The sequence below is a fragment of the Choristoneura fumiferana genome, chromosome 29 (genome assembly GCF_025370935.1).
Source record: "Choristoneura fumiferana chromosome 29, NRCan_CFum_1, whole genome shotgun sequence".
Lineage (NCBI taxonomy): Eukaryota > Metazoa > Arthropoda > Insecta > Lepidoptera > Tortricidae > Choristoneura > Choristoneura fumiferana.
Window position 1 is genome coordinate 11,114,331 of NC_133500.1, and position 20,546 is coordinate 11,134,876.

The 20,546-nt window shown below is 42.1% G+C and overlaps 1 protein-coding gene across 2 annotated transcripts; it reads left to right on the forward strand.

Moving 5' to 3' along the window:
- The first annotated feature begins 175 nt into the window (after positions 1-175).
- LOC141444297 (uncharacterized) lies at positions 176-13,191 on the forward strand. 2 transcript variants are annotated; one of them, XM_074109796.1, is made up of 10 exons: positions 176-304; positions 1,560-1,720; positions 3,920-4,073; positions 4,791-4,978; positions 6,720-6,794; positions 8,526-8,717; positions 9,060-9,197; positions 10,549-10,747; positions 11,789-11,964; positions 12,724-13,191. In XM_074109796.1, the coding sequence occupies exons 1-10, from the start codon at positions 236-238 to the stop codon at positions 13,100-13,102; spliced, it is 1,731 nt and encodes a 576-aa protein (XP_073965897.1). In that variant the 5' UTR covers positions 176-235; the 3' UTR covers positions 13,103-13,191. The 2 variants fall into 2 exon arrangements, with proteins under 2 accessions (XP_073965897.1, XP_073965898.1); XM_074109797.1 differs by lacking the exons at positions 8,526-8,717; positions 9,060-9,197.
- The last annotated feature ends 7,355 nt before the right edge of the window (positions 13,192-20,546 follow it).

The window sequence follows — 20,546 nt, forward strand, 5'->3', positions numbered from 1 at the left end:
GTTAGCACGGTCTTTATTTATCTAAGCGTGGCACGACACAATAGCCGTACACCCCCATCTACCGGCACATAGATATCGGATCGGATAGTGTGAAAACGCTTTTAATTATTGTTTCTGGCGATTTATCTGACATATGACATACTGACAGAAATCTGCCAGGAGTTTCGATTTTAAATGCAATGTGCAATGTAATAATTAAGAATATTTAGTTGATATGATATAATATGAAATAAAGATGCCGGAAAAAGAGATGTCAAAAATCTGGTCACGTAATTTTAAAATATTTTTGATGACATTAATACGGGTAAGATTATTGAAATAATATAAACATTTTGCGATAATAAGTGTATCTCAATGTTAGTAAGTAATCGAAACTGTATAAATTTACTTTATTTACATACGATAATACAAAAATATTACAAAAGCAAACAAATATAAAAGTAAAACTTTGCCCGTACCGACTTTTTTTTTTTATTCGACTGGATGGCAAACGAGCAAGTGGGTCACCTAATGGTAAGAGATTACCACCGCCCATAGACACCTGCAACACCAGGGGATTGCAGATGCGTTGCCAACCTAGAGGCCTAAGACGGGATACCTCAAGTGCCAGTAATTTCACCGGCTGTCTTACTCTCCACGCCGAAACACAACAATGCAAGCACTGCTATTTCACGGCAGGATTAGCGAGCAAGATGGTGGTAGCAATCCGGGCGGACCTTGCAAGGTAAGGTTTGTAGTTTATTTGTGTACATTTATGTGGTCGATAAGTATATGTACTACGACTGGAAAAGGGTTAGGCTGCGTTACCATTAGAGAAGTGCGAGGAAAGTGTTTTTCTCGAACCATTGAACCAATAGGAACGCTTCATTTACCTATACTCGCACAGTACACCCCTAGTGAAAACAGCTGAGCGAAGTGAGGATAATAAAGGTAGTATTTAAAGTACTTAAAAAGAAATAACAATAACCTATAGTCAAAATACCACGCACAGGACTTATCACGCTAACACACACGAGTTATATTTACCTCGACGTTTCGGCAACATTACAGTGGCCGTGGTCACGAGTAGACTCAAAATCTATCTATGAGTGAAAATCACGAAAGTTTAAGACAATATACAATAAACTAACCAACGAAAAGTTGGAAAAACCCCGACTTTGCCACTTCAAAGTTCAATATCTCAAAAACAGCTGAACCGATTTTAATGAAACATGTCCAAGAACCATCGCTAGGAAACCTGCTTTTTAATAAAAACCGCATTCACATCGGTCCAGCCGTTTAAGAGCTACGTTGCCACAGACAGACAGACTCTCCTTTTGTGTCGGGGGTTAAAAATGACGATGAGCAGGTGGGTAGTTGTGCGCCGGTATTAGTCGCGCGAGCAGAGCGCGTGTTCCAGCAGCCGCCGTGTCGCGTGCCTATGGAGGACTACGAATTAGCCCGAAACATTTCAAGCTAAACTCGATTTAAGACGTGAGTTATCCGGGTTCATTGTCACTGTCAGCAAAAAAGCATGTAAGTATTAAAAATGTTTTTTTTAAGAATAAAATTTGTTCTAGTACTCAATATCTCTGCTATATTGGCGTCGAACCAAGCGACTCTATATTTATTTGAGTTGCGCAGTGATTGTGCTCTGTTGGTCAGTTTGGTACTCCAGCACACACCGTGGCCAAGAGGGCCAGTTGATAGAGTTTGCAAAGATGGCAGACGACTTCGACAAGTAAGTTGGTAAATATGATTCAATTCAATTTCAATTCAATTTATTTCAAATAACAATGTACATTGTGTTTGAAGTTACAATACATGTCCAAATTATTTAACAAGTCAAATTAAATTACTACAAAATTATTATTACTAATTATAAAAAAAAACTACAAATTTAATTAAATATGTCAATAACATTTGTCAGCAATCTGGATTAAAAAAGTAAATAAATTAACATTCAGTATAATTATAGTTTGCAAATAAAGGCAATATTCAAAATAGGCAATTAAAAAGACCATTTTAGCAATAATCCCGGGCATGATTACAAAATTCCTTTAATTGTTTTTTGACTTTAATTTTGTTTAAATGTGCGACTGTTACTAATAGATTTTAGTTCAACGGGTATTTTGTTAAACAGAACTATTCTCTGATAACCCGTTGAGTGCTTAGCAATTTTGAGATTAGTACCTACTATTTGGTTGAGGCAGGTCCTTTCAGCTTGTTGCGAGTCGTTTATCTCTCTGTTCAGCAGTTTCAACATCATTGATATAGCTCATCAAGTCCGTAAGCACCACTAAAATGTACAGGCTGGGTACGGTGAGAATTCCAAATTCCTTGAAAAAGGGTCTGCAAGATGGTAAATATGACCCTACAAGACAGGGGTTGGAACCAAAAAGCGGTGTAAAAATGGTCGAAAGTGTAGTGATGTACGCTCCTTGTGTGCTCATAGTTCTGATAGACTAAGAGACCTCACACTAGCGTCTTTCGAGCGTTGTCGTCGAGCCAGAGACCGCGCAACGTCGTGATGCCAGCCCAACGTTTTTTTGCGAACAAGTCCAGCGCCGCGTGAGCCCGGCGTTCGGTAGCCGGCCATGGCCGGCGTCACGTCGACGCTGTGTGGACGCTGGCACGACAATAACGCTCGAAAGACCCTGTAATTCCGCACATGAATTTCGAAAAACTCAGAGGTGCGAGCCGGGGTTTGAACCCACGACCCTCTGTTTGAGAGGCGATAGGTCAAACCACTAGGCCACCACGGCTTCACCATAAGTATTTTAGTGAAATTTTTGAGTTGAAAATGACCTCTCACGATAAAAGTTTTACCTTGGAAAATATACCTACTATGCGGCAAAAAATCTGGCCCCAAAATTTTTTTTTATTCGACTGGATGGCAAACGAGCAAGTGGGTCTCCTGATGGTAAAAGATCACCACCGCCCATAAACATCTGCAACACCAGGGGTATTGCAGATGCGTTGCCAACCTAGAGGCCTAAGATGGGATACCTCAAGTGCCAGTAATTTCACCGGCTGTCTTACTCTCCACGCCGAAACACAACAGTGCAAGCACTGCTGCTTCACGGCAGGATTAGCGAGCAAGATGGTGGTAGCAATCCGGGCGGACCTTGCACAAGGTCATCATATAGAATGCAGTAGGTTAGGTTAGGTTAGTTTAATATCAACTCTGAAGAAATTACTATTTCAGAAATAAATTACTTTATGGCAAATGAAAATTCTAGAAAACGATACATTCGGGCATATTAAATTCGGGCAAACGATAGAGAACCGGTCCTACCACCTGCAAAAAAAATTAGTAAGTAATAGGTTATTTTGTAAGAAGAGTGGGTCAAATTTTGTGCCGCTGAGTATATAACAAGGTATTAATTAAATAACTGAAAACCACAGGATCGTGGGATTAAAACCGGGACCACACAAGATTACATTTGAAATTACTTGAGCTTTACGGTGAAGGAATCAATGATCCATAATTGTCATGTTACAACAGCTAATGTACCTAATATTATAGTAATCGTAAGTCAGGTTATAGTATATAAACAGAAGCAGGTAGTATTTAGTAGAAGTTATGTAACGCATATATTAATCGGTCTTATTTCCTACATGGATCCTGTAACATAGGGACTCCTAGCATAGGATCGAGAGACGTAGACTGTTGTTTGACTCTTAACATATTTAACGTTTGGGCTCCACAGTAAACCAGCGTTACTGCACATAATGTGCGGCAACACATGCTGAGTGGAGACCCTTTTTGGTATCCTGTCGTGTCACAACGTAACTTAGGTTTAGTGCTAGTTTTAGTCTCATTACTGTAAGGTGGTGGTGCTTATGGAGCCAAAATAAATCTATCTTTCATTTCTTTCTTGTTTTTAAGCTTTGCAATAAATTATTTTCATTTTTTTTTTCATTTTAATATTCGCAGGAGGCTCCGTGGTGACGCGATTAACTACGTAATAGAGAGCAAAGGGAGTGGTTGCGTGATACCTACACTAGACCCATTTGATGAAGAAGCTATGACGTATGAACGGGTCTTGCCACCAAGCGTTTGCGAAGAAACAGACTGGGTGGACTGCTTTGTAAGATATATACGAGTATATGTCGGCGGCCGATCGTAAAATCAGCCAAATCACGAAATTCCTAGGCATATCGTGAAATGGTGCCATTTCATGAATTGGCTAAGGGACATCCACCATATCGTTCAAAACTCAACGTTTAACAATTGTTACAACCCCAACCCAACCCCACCCTACCCCCCCCTACCCCAACCCTAGTGACGTTTAGGCAAATCATGAAATGCCTAGGCATTTCATGAAACGCCACCATATCGGTTCTGGTACTTCGCGGGCCGCTCCCGCGGCATGCTCGCTTCGCTCGCTCGGCTCGTGCGGTGTAGGCACAATTAATTCTAACCACTCCTCGCTTCGCTCGTCGAACCTAAATTTTTCTTTTTTTCGACATATCACAATGTTCCCGGTATAGAGCTAGGAATATCGACGAATGCGTTGTTCTTATGAATCTGCCGTATTGTTTCTCAGGCACATCGTGATATGCCTGGCCAACTTTTAGGCATATCATGATATGGCGCCATGCGCCAAGGAATGTGTTTTTCATGAACCAATAGGATCGCTTCATTTACCTCGCCTCGCTCCGCTCAGCTGTTTCCACTAGAGATGGGCTGTGCGAGAATAGGTACGAGTAAATGAAACGTTACCGGTTCATGAAAACATTCCTCGCAACACATATTCACGCATGGTGGAAACGCAGCCTTATGGTAAAAACTCCCTTTTCTACAGATGGACAAATGCTTTGTCACACAACGAATCCGAGAGAAACTAAACGTGTCTTGTGTTTACCGAGACTTGATATTTGTGGACAGCTCCAAACACCACCTGGGGCATCCGAAGAAGTTGAGAGGACATCAGAAATATATCTTGAAACAGAGCGATCATGTTCACGTGACGTGCCATGATACAAATCATCGGTAAATAAAGAAAGAAGACATTTATTCACATTATAAATAATATAAATTTATAAATTAGATAGGCATAACGTTTACAACAAAAATTAAAAAAAAAATTAAACAACTCGCAAATAAAGATTGGTTTTTGGAGTATTTTTTATTTCAACTCCAAATTTTGTTACTTTTACGGTCATCCCGTAAAATCCATATAAGACTCTAAAAACCAATCTTAATTGATTGCTTAATAGCGACAGGTCTTGTCTGGGTGAGCGGTTAGTTCCGAGGGAGTGTTAAAAGTTTCTCGATGAGGGCTAAAACATAGATGTCGCTAGTGTCGCTGCTTAAGTGACTAAATAAGAAAACAACCAAGCTGAGATATGTGGTGCATAGGAGAAATTTGTGTCTGTACTCCTGTCATGTGGTAGTATAGGGGTATAGCACGCGGCACAGAATGCTGAGGACCGGGTTCGATTCCCAGAGCAGGTCTCTTTTTCTGGTTTTTCTGTGCATCTATGTTTCAGTTTGTATTTTCTATACTCATAAATAAAACAAAAAAATACAAAAATGAAAATACATACACGGTGTGTGTGTGTGCAAAAGTGGAACGGCCGTTGACTCAGCATTATGCTGAGGCGTTAGACACCTGCAGCGCTGATTTTCTGTCAGAGCCGTCTGTGACTCAAGTCTGTGTGTCTGTGTGTGGTGTGTGTGTGTGTGGGGAGGGGGGGTACGGTCAAGGACTTAAATTCATGAGTTATTACGATTTACCTTGTTAATTAATGCGATGTCACTATGACGTTTACTGTGAAATGGTTCCGTGGTGGGTCTGGGATTAAAGTTCTTAACCGTACATCATCATATTACTAACTGTTCACATTACGTTTGGCTGACGGCTCTTGGTCTATGCTAAGAGCCCGCAACGGCCAGACCTTCGGTATTTTATAATTCTGTTTTTTTTTTATATTGTTAACTCAGGTAATGGTACTGTCACACTGGCTGTGTATAACTTTTGTTACAACTTGTTAGATGTTTTAAACACTACCACATTGGTATAAAAATGTTATATAATATATGCGAGGAAAAAAAACAATGTTCTGTTCAAAATTACGATATTACTTTTTAAAAACGTACGCTCGACCAATGGACAGGCCATCTATTCAAAATTCATATAGAAAAAAAAAATGTTGCGCGGTTTTCTTTTATTTTATTTTTTATGAAGTGACTTTTTAAAAGCTTCCATATTTGGCCAACAGTTTAAAAATTGGAAACTATTTTAAAACTAATTAGACTATGCATAATAAAATGAATGAATCCTTAATATAATTGAATAGATTTATATTCGTATGTTCGTATTTTCTTTCTTTCTTTCACGAAACTAAATCGTGTTTTTTTTAATATTTTTGCACAGTTGGCATTTTGAGGTTATTTCTACGCCCTAAAAATCCTCCATTCACAAACACCGTGTAGGCTGTTTAGGGGTTTCCAACGTAAATTAAAAAAAAATACTTTAATCCCTAGAAAATAAAAAGGAGCTTTAGTTCCGATATGCAGAGACTAAAGTAACATTTTAAGAGCATGAGAAGTGAAAAGGATATTTAGTTTTGTATTGTATTGTAATTTTGAAGCTTTGCTTAGTTTGGGACTGGGTCAATTGATATCAATTGTCCCATGATATAATTTCTTTACTTATTTATTTTTTAAGGTAATATAACTAGGTACTTACTTTACTTTACTCTTAGGGGTGCTAATTATTATTTTACAGGCTAAGTCCGCCGCCGCCATCTTCTATGAACAAAAAGACGAGCATCCCTGAATCATTCAGCAACATTGCTTTTGGGTAATTATGCTTAACCTCTTCACCGCCAGTCATCCAGTCGTGAGAGCCAATGGAATGCCTCACACGCCACGGTCATACATGAACATGACATACATTATGCAATTAAAAATCGCTGGTTTTTCTGTGGCGTACAGAGAACGTCACTTCGTTAGTTTTTTGGCAGTGAAGAGGTTAAAAATGTACTGTAAATAGAACACATTGAAAGAACCAGAAAAGAGATTCTGGAGCGTTAGGGCCTTATCACAATAGCGATTTGCGGGCGAGTTGAAAGCGAGGCCGAGCGCGCAGCGAGTTCGCTGCGAGCGCGTAATGACTTAGATCTGCGGGCGCACAAAGATGTCGCTGCGAGCGTGCAGCGAGTTAGCTGCGTGTAGCGCCGAAGACGCCCTATTATTATGCTAGGCTAGGGCCACACACATCGCGATAACGCGAACATTCGCTTTATCGCGATGTGTGTAGCGAATATTCGCGAATACTTCGGCACTACGGGCGAAGCCGCAGACACTTTCCCCACTGTCGGTAAACTCGCGCACATCATAGGGTTTCTTTATCGATCGATATTTCTTTGTTTGCAATGTGGCCATGCACAATGCCGTAGGCCGAAGACGAAGTTTTATCGCAATAATTTTTATGCGCGATGTGTGTGGCCCTACCATTATTGTACAAGAGTCTACAATATGGCGTTTTTGGCGCTATACGCAGCTAAATCGCTGCGCGCTCGCAGCGACATCGTTGCGCGCTTGCGGCTTTTTTGTTGGCGCTACTTGCGTGTGACGTTACATGCAAGAAGTCTTTCTCTGACTAGTCTTGAATTTTAAACCTTTATATATAACTCTGTTATTCGTAAAGGTAGCTTCAAATTGTTTTTTCTGCTCGATAACATGCATTGGCCGTGGTGGCCTAGTGGTTTGACCTATCGCCTCTCAAGCAGAGGGTCGTGGGTTCAAACCCCGGCTCGCACCTCTGAGTTTTTCGAAATTCATGTGCGGAATTACATTTGAAATTTACCACGAGCTTTGCGGTGAAGGAAAACATCGTGAAACCTGCACAAAGAAGCAATTCAGTGGTGCGTGTGAAGTTCCCAATCCGCACTGGGCCCGCGTGGGAACTACGGCCCAAGCCCTCTTGTTCTGAGAGGAGGCCTGTGCCCAGCAGTGGGACGTATATAGGCTGGGATGATGATGAACATGCATTATCTGGCGACTTGTAGACGCCCGTTGTTTTCACCGGTGTTGTATGGCTTCGTCGCCGAACAAGTGTCCGGTGCGTGTGTCATTGTAAGCCATACAAAACCGCAACTCCGGCAAAAAAACGGTCCGCTGTCCGGTGAAAACAACGGACATCTACAAGCAGCCTCAAGTTTTAGTTTATGAAATAAATAATGAATAGTCAAATCCTTTAGTATTTGTAGTTCATTTTCATTACATCACTTCATTAGTATTGTTATTCTTTAGACGACCAGATGGCCTAGTGGTTAGAGAACCTGACTACGAAGCTTGAGGTCCCGGGTTCGATTCCCGTGTCGGGGCAGATATTGTATGAAAAATACGAATGTTTGTTCTCTCGGTCTTGGGTTTTTAATATGTATTTAAGTATGTATCTATCTATATAATTATATTTACCGTTGCTTAATACCCATAACACAAGCTTTGCTAAGCTTACTTTGGGACTAGGTCAATTGGTGTGAATTGTCCCGTGATATTTATTATTTATTTATTTATTCTATCGTAGTTCTCAAGGTGTTCTGAAATGGACTGGACTCAAGACCGGCCTTCGGCGGTTACCTCAGCGTAAGCAGACGCAGGGTTCTCGCCTCAACGTCCTGATGCTGTGCTTCAACGCCATCTCCAAGAATGGTTTCATCAGGAAAATGCCCAAGAGTCATGCTGCTCTCAAGAAGATGGGAGCAGTAATACTGAATGGGTGAGAATTAATAAGCTGCACATTTGCACATTAATCTTTCGTCGTCAGAATTAATAGCGCTCGTGATTCTGAGTAAAAAGAACCCAGAATTACCTAACTAGAAAAAAAGCGTCATTTAACCCCTTCACCGCCCCAGTCATCCAGTCGTGACAGCCAATGGAATGCCTCACACGCCACGGTCATTCTATTCATGACCAACATTCAGCTCGAAATGAATCCTTCTGCAATGGAATTAAAAATCATGTTGATTTGTCGCTGGTTTTTCTGTGGCGTACAGAGCATGTCAGTCACTTCGGTTGTTCTGTGGCGGTGAAGGGGTTTAAGTAAAATGCCCATCTGCAGATACAACATACTAGAAGACCTACCTTCAGCTGCCCCGTACCCTATCTTCACGGGAAACTTAGAGGAGACGAGGAAAAGCTTCACCAGGGACTTGGTTGATGAGGACAGCTTCATATTCAGCCAACTTTCCAGGAAGGGGTGAGGAAACAATATCATCATCAGCTCATCACCACTACCTATCATCATTATCACCTCTACTGACGTGCCAGAAGAAACTTTCCTCGAATCTCGGAACCTTCTCACAATTTCGTATGGGGAAAGAAATTTTCTAATTTCTTAAAATATTTAGATTTTTTTTTTCAACTTTTTTGGAAACTCCGCAATTTGCACAGCTGTAATTACTACCATCATCATCATCGCCATCATCTCGGCCCTCTCATTCTTAGAGGTTTGTGTTGCCCTCCTACAAAGTCTCTGACAGTGAAGAAAGCGATTTCTAATATCATTCCGAATAAAATATATAAATTTGGGTTTTATAGTATGATGAAACAAAGGTAAAGCTTCTCGCCAATCGTTGACGTTTATGAGGAACGACGGGTTCATTTGGGTGACACTGTTACTGGCCCGGATAATACCGCCATGGAAATACCGACCCGATTTTTCGTGTAAAAAGTTTAAACTGACATAAGTTTCTATGGGTATAGCGATACAAACGCTCGAAAAACGTGGCGTTTGTATCGATACAAGCAAGGATCAGTGTAAGGCTAAAACGTGCCGGTTTCCTTGCGTGTGCTGAGCGTTCGACTTGCGTTTGTACCGATACAAACGAGCGCAAAAAAGCGTAGTGGAAAAGCCAAGGGCACCGCGCACCAGCACCAACAGGTAACCATTTCGATACCGAGTAGACATGGGTAATCTCAACTCCGTGAAGTGATCTGACTCACTAGATCCAGCTCCGGTGTCGGTATCGAATCTGCTTATTGAATCCGACTCCTTTATTGACTCCGGTTCTTTCGAGCGATTATTAATTTATCTATGGCGATGAACTGAAGTACCGATTCATTTCGTCCTTTTAATGTTGAAAAATTCTAAATTGTGTATTTTTTAAAGAACTATGAGCTACTTTAAGAACCTACTAGTTTTCTGTTTGACTATTTGAAGCTTGAAAACAGTGTTAAATATGCGTCGCCCGCTCCGGTCATATTATATTGTGTTTTAATTCTATCTCATTTCTTTCCAATATAACCGAGTGAGAAGTCCGTCCGAGTACCGACGTAGGTACCGGCTCACTCAGCACCCGACCAAACGTAATAAGATCCGATCTGATCCGATCCGAGCCGAGAGTGAAAGCGGAGCGAGTGAGTGTGACGGCGATCACGAGCCGCTCGATCCGGCCGGACTTGGTCGGAGTTAGTAACTCCGGAGTCGATAAAATTTGAAAGGAGTCATTAAGGGATTCGGATCCGCTTGAGGATCTGACTCTTTTGAATCTTCAGATCCGGATTTACCCATCTCTAATACCGAGATGCACTAATGTTCCTTTGAACAGCTATCGCACGGCGTTCTTCGAGGACACGGCAGTCCTCAGCATGAGAAAAAACACATTCAGTGGCTTCGAGAAACCTCCAACGGACCACTACTTGCTGCCTTTCCTCCTGCGAGCGCGTGAGGCTTGTCCTAGAGGAAGTAATGGATACTGCGTTGGAGATGTACCGCTGTATGGATTACTGTTGAATCTTACTTTTCAGGTAACAGGGCATTTCTATCTACCGTTGTGCCCTGAGTTTATCTCTCCGATTTCAATAAAATTTGGTAGGTAGACTCAGTCCATGATTCCGAGCTGGAAAAACAGGGTGTCCAGATGTGTCACCAAAATATTGTATAGATGTGTCCGTTTTGTTACGAAAAGTATTAAGAAAATTTCGTAACAAAACGGACACATCCATACAATCTCATAGCTCGGAATCATGGACTGAGGACTCCCAAATTTTGTTGAAATCGGAGAGATAAACTCAGGGTACAACGGTAGATAGAAATGCCCAACAATACTTTGTTTTACCATTTTACCGCGACCACACCACTGCTTAAAAAACCTTCACGGTACGGAATCGCACTGACGCATCGTATGCGCACCGTTTTTATTGCATGCTCTCTCTCATCTGCTCCAAAAGTAGTGACGTTTACTGCGATTCCGCACCGTCTGCGTATTTTGAGTAGCGGTGTGGAGGGCTTGCGATAAAAACGGTGTGCATACTATGCGATTATACTGCGATTCCGTACCGTTACCGTTTCTTAAGCAGCCGTGTGCCTCCTAGTTGAATGGTAGATGAATCATCATCATCAGCATCTCAGCTCAGCCATAGGACGTCCACTGTCGGACATAGGCCTCCCCCTTATACCTCCCGTTGCTTCGGTTGGAAGCGGCCTGCATCCAATGATCCTGCGGCTTTAACTAGGTCATCCGTCCACCTCGTTGGTGGACGTCCTATACTGTGCTCCGTGGTCTCCATTCGAAAACTTTTCGACCCCTACGGCCATCCGTTCTCACCCGCAACCTTATGATAGCTACGCTTATGCAAGATCTGTTCAGCTCTGGTTGAGTTCGAAACGCGTCAGTGTAGTGTGGTGGTGTCGATAGACGAGTTTGTGTGATTTATGCGAGTTTTTACAGTGTGGAGGTGGAGGAACTGCATGAACACGCATATCTTGCATAAGCGTAGCTATCATAAGGTCGTCGGTGAGCAAAGTAATTGTTTTAGTTCATTGATGAAGATATTGTTGTTTCACAGTTCTCCAAGTTGGAAGGCAACCGTTTCTCCTTCACGTTCATATCCGATATCGGTCACGAGGAGTTCAGCATGCGCTCCGCGGCTGACGAAGACTTGGCCTGGTTCTTACGCCGCATTCAGCAAGCCGGGATCCTGGAGGATACCATGCTTTTTGTCATGGGGGACCATGGTCCACGGTACGATCATCATCATCAGCTGGAAGACGTTCACTGCTGAACAAAGGCCTCCCCCCTATAACGCCGCAATGACAACTCGCCACTTGCATCCACCGTCAACTCTTGCGATGTCGTCAGTCCACCAAGTAGGAGGCCTGCCAACGCTTCGTCTTCCGGTTCGTGGTCGCCACTCGAGAACCTTTCTCCCCTACGGTTATCTGTTCTTCGAGCGATGTGGCCCGCCCAATGCCACTTAAACTTGCAGCTAAATATGTCGGTGACTTTAGTTCTTTGACGAATTTCCGTATTCCGGATTCTATCGCGCAAAAAACTCTAAGCATAGCTCTTTCAGTAGCTCATTGCGTGACTCTGAGCCTAAGGTACGGTCCTTGGACTTTAATTCATGAGCCACCTGGCCACCTTGGAACCTTTCAAAGAGAAAGTCATTACGATTTTCCTGGTTAATTAATGCGATGTCACTATGACGTTTACTGTGAAATGGTTCCATGGTGGCTTATGAATTAAAGTCCTTGACCGCACCACACTAATTAGGCTCCGTTTCCACCAGAGATGTGCGGATGTGTTGCGAAGAATGTGTTTTTCATGAACCAATAGACGCTTCATTTACCTCGCCCCGCTCCACTCAGCTGTTTCCACCAGAGATGTGCTATACGAAGATAGGTAAATGAAGCGTTTCTATTGATTCATGAATAACACATTCCTCGCAACAGCATCCAAGCCAAGATGATGATGATGATGATGATGATTTATTCGTGACAGCTTGACACCATTCCGCGAAACTCGACAAGGAAAATACGAGGAGCGTCTGCCCTTGATGGCCATAGTAATACCAGAGCGTCTACATGAGAACAGGCCTGAAGATGCAGCGGCGTTGGTGAAAAACGTGGACGTGCTGACGACCCCGTTCGATATCCACACAACCCTGACTGACCTGCTGCTGATGGAGTTCCGAAGGAACCGGTTCAAGGTGCCTGGAGCTGACATGGAGAGGGGCCAGTCCCTTTTGAAACCCGTAAGTTGTATACAAAACCCGCCCCGCGAGTTGAGCAAAGTAATTCTTTTAAGTCCGTTGATAATATGGACCAGGGATCTTACGGAGCTCCGATTCCGCTTCCGTTATGTCGGAACTTCCGTTTGATATTAAACATCCGTTTCAGTTCCGGTTCCTTTACTTTTGAAACGGAAGTTATATCGGATGTCAATGCTTACCGCGGCGACTAGACATGAGCGGCGTACATCAAAAGCAAACAGAAGGCGATCACAATCTAATGAGACTTTTTGTATGCGAAAACTATCATATTGCAAGTGGTAGGACCTTGTGCAAGGTCCGCCCGGATTGCTACCACCATCTTGCTCGCTAATCCTGCCGTGAAACAGCAGTGCTTGCACTGTTGTGTTTCGGCGTGGAGAGTAAGACAGCCGGTGAAATTACTGGCACTTGAGGTATCCCATCTTAGGCCTCTAGGTTGGCAGCGCATCTGCAATCCCCCTGGTGTTGCAGGTGTCTATGGGCGGTGGTGATCTCTTACCATCAGGAGACCCACTTGCTCGTTTGCCATCCAGTCGAATAAAAATAAAATAAAAAAAAAACGCAATAGACAGACCCTCATATGTTTAGTAGATCTACCCTTAACATCTAGTCCACCTATCACTAAGACTCCGATTCTTGTTCCGGTTCCGTTTCTGTTCCGATTCCGTTTTCGGTTCCGATTCCGTTTTCGGTTCCGATTCCGTTTTCGGTTCCGATTCCGTTTCTGGTTCTGATAAACTAAATTGAAAACATCTGGTTCCGCATTCGGTTCCGATAACATCACATCCGTTACATCCCTGATATGGATCTTAACAAATTAACGCCTGATTCGATAAATTCTTTAACGACTTTTTTGTTTTTGGATCCCCTCGTCGCGGTCATGCGGCGAGGCGGGGGTTTCGCCGTATTGGTGCGCGTGCGCCGTCTGGCAACCCCTCGACCACAGCAACCCCCATCGCAAAGCCGTCGGGGGAGTAGTGGCTGACTACATCAACAGTCTCACCCACGAGCTGAGGTATCTCATCCAACCCTATGGCATCCTTTCAACTGCCATAATTTTACAAGCTTTTATTTAGTTTCACCTGTCCCATTGTCTGTATGTCTGTCTGTCTGTAATCAAATCTTGCAAGTTAAATTTGACCAATTTCCAGTACCTAATCAGATTGACTTGAAATGTAGAATACTTATGACAATACAATAATCTAGTAGTGACATCCTGGTAGTCCAGCCAGGATCGTCTCCGCATGACGGAACTCTTCAACGGTTAATAGCATCGACTTGAAATTTGGCGTGCAAATGTAGTTTGGGTGACAATGCACGTACTCGTACAGTCAACAAACAGTACTGTCAGCAAAAAAAGCTTGTATCAAAAATGAAATTTTTGTGGTTAGTTATTATAAGTACATAATGTAATGTTTGTCATAATTATTGTTGGTCATCATTTTTTAACGCTGAAACCGTACATCTTTCATAAGTTTTTAAATGGTCATCCTGTAGAACTCTATAGGTTAGGTTAGGTTTCATCCATCCATCCCAGCCTATTTACGTCCCACTGCTGGGCACAGGCCTCCTCTCAGAATGAGAGGGCTTGTTCCGTAGTTCCCATGCGGGCCCAGTGCGTATTGGGAACTTCGCACACACCATTGAATTACTTCAGTTGTGTGCAGGTTTCCTCACGATGTTTTCCTTCACCGTAAAGCTCGTGGTAAATTTCAAATGTAATTTCGCACATGAATTTCGAAAAACTCAGAGGTGCGGGCCGGTGTTTGAAACTTTGAACCCACGATCCTCTGCTTGAGAGGCGATAGGTCAAACCACTCGGCCACCACGGCTTTTTTAGGATAATCAGGATGGGGTTGTTTTATAACAATTCTGAAAAATAAATGGTTTCAGAGAAAATAAGAGTTATGTCAAACATAATATTATGACTAACATTACATTATGACTAACAATTTTCGATCAGTCCATATAAGTATACACCCCAACCCTATACTACAAAGTGAGAAATTCGAACTTCGTATCTTGCCGTCCCGCTTATGCTAATATTATTTGCTTAGGGGTTGAAGTAATTCCAAAAAAAATGTAGGCAGCCCCTGACATCTACTTGTAGCGGGAAATAAAGTCGCGAAGTGAGCCGCGCCTGATATTAAGAGGATTAATAAAACTTGTGCATTTCATAACAGAAAGGAATGCTTACTTTGGAAGTTGGTGTCAATAGAAGAAGTACTCCTTTTGGCGCCGCGTAAAAAACTGCTGAGCTACAGAACGCAGTTGGCCGAACAGGGATATTTTGGGAGATTCGGAAAACTGTTTCTACCACAGAGCCAAACTTACCAGGCTAAGGTATTTCTATAAGTTCTAGAAAGTTGAGGCGTGCAGCCGGGTTTTTTAACCAGTAAGTCCGGCACTGTCTGGGCTCTCCCCTCTCAGTGGTCCTTTTCCTGAATGCACGCCTCATATTCTATAAAGCATCATCATCATCATGTCAGCCGAAAGACGTCCACTGCTGGACATAGGCCTCCCCCAAGGCTCTCCACTCAGACCGGTCTTGTGCTTTTCGCATCCACCGCGATCCCGCGATCTTAACCAGGTCGTCGCTCCATCTTGTTGGAGGCCTACCGACAGCTCGTCTCCCGGTCCGCGGACGCCATTCGAGAACCTTTTGACCCCATCGGCCATCAGTCCAGCGAGCAATGTGCCCCGCCCATTGCCACTTCAGTTTCACAATTCTTCGGGCTATGTCGGTAACCTTAGTTCTACTGTGGATATCATCATTTCTGATTCTATCCCGCAGAGAAACCCCGAGCATAGCCCTCTCCATAGCCCTTTGAGTGACTTTGAGCAAAATCGATCTATTCAATAAATAAATTAACCCTTAATAAGGTAGAGGCGATTTAGCGACCACTTGCAAAGAGTTAGAAAGTGAACCTTATTAATTTCATAATATGTAACATTTTCCATTGTAAATTTTGAAAATACGACTACCTTTAAAAATATTCTTTGTCAGAATATTATTAAGGGTTAATCGATTTACTGAACAGATTAATTATTTTGCAATAGGTTCTAGGTTCAAGTAGTCTGTGGTCCGGTTAATGGCGTCTTTGTTTACACTTTTTATTTTAAACCTGGGTTTACAGATAGTAATGGCCCCTGGTCGAGCAATTTTCGAATCGACTCTCAAGTATTTTCCAAACAAAGATTTGTTTGTCATCGCTGAAGATGATGTTTCTAGGATAAATTCGTAAGTTTGATTATTTGTTTGTTTAAAACTCTTTACTACACAAAAATGCCACAAAAAGTGCTAAGTACCTCTATACAGACGGCCTAATCCCTGAAGGAATCTCTGCCAGTTCTTATGTTAACCTTTTATTTCAATCATAACTATCAATCTGATTGGGAAATATTACTGGCCAATGGCGTTTCTTTCTGTTAATATTAATTGTAGGAGATACTGTATACCTTATTATTTACGGAAACTACGTACAGTCACCAGCATTCATGTGTGCCACAGCGGAGCGTGCAAAAATATCTGACACATCCTTCCGACGCTTTTTGTGTCAGATATTGGTGCTGGTGCTATTCGTTTATTTCGCAACAGGGCCAATCAACTTTTTTACCGACACTAATCTGTCCGCGACATTTTTCAATCAATTGCAGATTTTTGTAAGTAAACATGTTTTTTCTGTAATTTAATAGATGGTGTACATGAATACATGCCATCCTATGTAAGTTCAACCTATTAAACCGTGAAATATCTTGTTGGAAGTACGATTTTTTGGTAACGCCAGAGACAGTTTTGGTAACGCAGACGCCCAAAGTGTCGGTAAAATAGTTGATTGGCCCAACAACGTTTGGCAACTTGATTCATTCCGCAACTTTTCATTTCGCAAACTCTTAAACTGTAAATATTTCAGGATTTATTATGCAAGCACTGCTGCTTCACGGCAGGATTAGCGAGCAAGATGGTGGTAGAATTCCGGGCGGAACTTGCAGAAGGTCCTACCACCTGCAATAGTATATTTAAACCTGCTATAGTTTATTTATACTATTAAATTACACCACCATTATTGCACCACCTGCTAAAATGTATTCGTTACTTCTGCCCATTGTAACGGTTGCCTGGAAGAGATCGCTCTGAAGCGATAAAGCCGCCTATTGCTTGCCTTAGAAAATCTCTATGCATATACCTGTGTTTTCTTAATTGCTTACTGTGTTGGTGTGCAATAAAGAGTTATTGTATTGTATTGTATTACAGGGGTATATCCATGTTATGCAAACCCTCGAAACATTCAGAGCTCTGATAGAGAATAACATTTTACAGATACGCCAACGAATCAGCGTGTCTGACCAACAAGGAAGACCTAAATATAAATAAATTTTGTTACTGTAAAAAGTATATAGAAACAGTCAATAAATGAAGTTTAAGTAAACAGACATTTTCTTTTGAATCTCTACCGAAATAAGAGAACCTATGTGAGTTCTTGCACTTGCAGAAATACATACTAAACTAAAATTATAAATGCGAAAGTGTGTGTGTTTGTATATTTGCCCTTCTTTCACGTCAAAACGGAGGGAAGGATCGACGTGATTTTTGGCATAGAGATAGATTATTGGCCCGAGAGTGACATAGGCTACTTTTTATCCCTGAAAAATGCACAGTTTCCGAGGGAACAGCGCGCGATAACCGAATGCCACGCGGGCGGAGCCGCGGGAAAAAGCTAGTAGTCTTATAATGGTACAATTAGCTACCGGATTACCGAAAGTTCCAAACAGATATCACATCACGGCCTATTACAGGTTGTAACATTTAGATCGTTCGTTATGGGAAAGTCTTAAACTATAAGGCATGCGAAGATCTGTTCTTAGGCACCATGTCAGTGATGTTAGTAACAAGAAAATCTGCATTCATACATAAAAACTGGTTCTCAGTTCAGGAATCAAATCCGGACGTTTTGAAAAATAACATTTGCCTACATTACTAAAAGAATATGAAATACATTGCATTTATTCATATGATTTGCACTATCTAAATACAAAAAAGCCTACTAAATATCTGAACACGCTTCTACGCCGTTAACAATAGAGTCGTGTTAAGATATTTTTGATCATATTTTTTCTCGCAAGCTTATGAACTTGACTGTACAAGTAAGTACCTATAAAGCCTAGTAAAAATAAGTAGCAATTTCTTATACCTATACATTTACTCATTAAATATACTGACGAGCAAAGATATTTTCTTGATTTAAAAAGTACTCTACGCATAAGATAACTACCCCCCCCCGGATTGTTACCACCATCTTGCTCTGTTGTGTTTCAACGTGGAGAGTAAGACAGCCGGTGAAATTACTGGCACTTGAGGTGTCCCATCTTAGGCCTCTACGTTGGCAACACATCTGAAATACCCCTGGTGTTGCATATGTTTATGGGCGGTGGTGATCTCTTACCATCAATAAAAACATAAAAAATAAAACTCTTTATTAAACTCATCTTACTCCAAGATGCTATCACAGCGGGTTTTGTAGTAAACGTCATTTTTTTAACCGACCCTTTTTCTTTGCTCATCAGTATAGGTAGTTAGAAATAAGTAGAATTTCTATGCAAGAAGCAGGGGTCTATTTACCCAAGAGTTAATGAGGCCATAACCAGGGTGGCAGGCTGCGAGGGGTGGCGAAAATAGCAGAAACGAGACCCTTATAGTTTCGCCATGTCTGTCCTATGTCCCTCCTGGGGACTCAAACTAATTTCATCTAAGTAAATTAGTTCAGCGGCTTAGACGTGATGAGGTAACAGACAAACAAACAGACTTACCCACAACCTTTCACATTTAATATTAGAGGGGTTGTATTCCATAGGGCGTCTATCCTATACGAAAGTCATCTATCCTTCTTTATTTTTTTATGCTGGAGTATCTATCCACACAGGTAAGCACCCAGCTTGCTTATTTAGAAACAAATGTAGATGCAACTGTAGCAAGCGCAGCGTAGGACGTCCACCAACGAGATGGACGTATGATCTGGTTACAACCGCGGATTCATGGTGGATGCAGGCCGCTCCCTCAGGGGAGGCCTATGTCCAACCGCTTCAGCCCTACGGCTGATATGATGATGATGATGAGGATGTAGCTGTACCTGGGCAACCAGAAAAGCCACAAAAATAAATTATCTTCATTAACCTATGGTTCTCAATAACCTTCAAACTTAAACAGCGTTAAGCAGTTTCAGTTAATCTAAAAACTCCATTATCGCAGTTAGCCAGTTATCGAGAGGTAGTTATAGTTCGCAGTTAAACTTAACCTTTGGTTAAATGTTACCCGGTCAGGCGCGCGCAGCGTGCCAATAGGAATGAGAAGGGCGTAGAGTAGAGCACCTTTGCCTTTTGTGTGTCCAAAAATTATAGTTAAACTGACTGTACAAAATTGTAATATGGTGCGGGTTGATCTCAGATTGTCCAGGTTGTAAAATGACTCTTAGATTGATTAACCACATAATGACTAAGGTCGCAAAAGATAATTTTTAACAAAAAAGTAAAACCGACTGCAAGAAAAAAATAACAAAAAATTGAACCGACTACAATACTCTTGAAACTATTTTTCTAGGTAGGTACCTACTAGCTCGAAGTCGGTGCCTCAGCACGAGCCAGCAGGAATGGAACAATAGTCGTCTACCTCACCTACATACTATGGGTTCCAATCACTCCTGCTGGGAGTCAATGAAAACAACGATGTAATTTTAGGGAGCTCCCACGAGAATTTAATAAAATCCCGGAATTTCAATTCAACTGCTGTATCTAATGATTTACGCGTGCGAAGCCGCGGGTAAACGCTAGTAGGTAAATAACAAACAGGGCAAGCTAAAGCTTGTAAAAACAAATAAGTGCTCCACTGTCGTTCTGTGCAAGCGCAGGAATGCCGACGTCACCTTGGTGTCGCCACCTTTCTTCAATACATCCGAGATGATAATTCGTTAGTATTATACGGAATTTAAACACGTATAACAACCGGATCCTCATCATCATAATCAGCCATAGGACGTCCGTTGGACATAGGCCTCCCCCGTAGACCTCCAGTTCGGTTGGAGCGGCTTGCATCCACCGTAAACCCGCGGCTTTAACCAGGTCATCCGTCCATCTCGTTGGTGGACGTCCTACGCTGCCTCCATTCGAGAAATTTTCCGCCCCAATGGCCATCTGTTCTCCGTGCTATATGGCCTACCTATTGTTACTTCAATGAGCTAGAGTATCTCTCTCCTCGCTAAGCAACTCTGAGCCTATTTTATAAAGCCTAGTATTAAATATTAAAGCACACATATCGAAAATACAAACTGAGACATAGATGCACAGAAAAACCAGAAAAAGAGACCAGCGCTGGGCATCGAATCCAGGTCCTCAGCATTCCGTGCTGCGTGCCATACCCCTACACTACCACTGGACAGGAGTACAGACACGAATTTCTCCTATGCACTCATATCTCAGAAAGGGTGTTACGTCTCTCGATGAGAGCTAAACATAGATGTCGCTAGTGCTGCTGCTTAAGTAGCGTAGTGACAAAAGCAAC

Excerpts from the sequence above, each read along its gene's own strand:
- LOC141444297 (XM_074109796.1), top strand. The coding sequence starts at position 236 with ATGCCGGAAAAAGAGATGTCAAAAATCTGGTCACGTAATTTTAAAATA. Across the intron at positions 1,721-3,919 it reads ATGGCAGACGACTTCGACAA|GAGGCTCCGTGGTGACGCGA; the intron begins GTAAGTTGGTAA and ends TAATATTCGCAG. Across the intron at positions 4,979-6,719 it reads TGCCATGATACAAATCATCG|GCTAAGTCCGCCGCCGCCAT; the intron begins GTAAATAAAGAA and ends ATTATTTTACAG.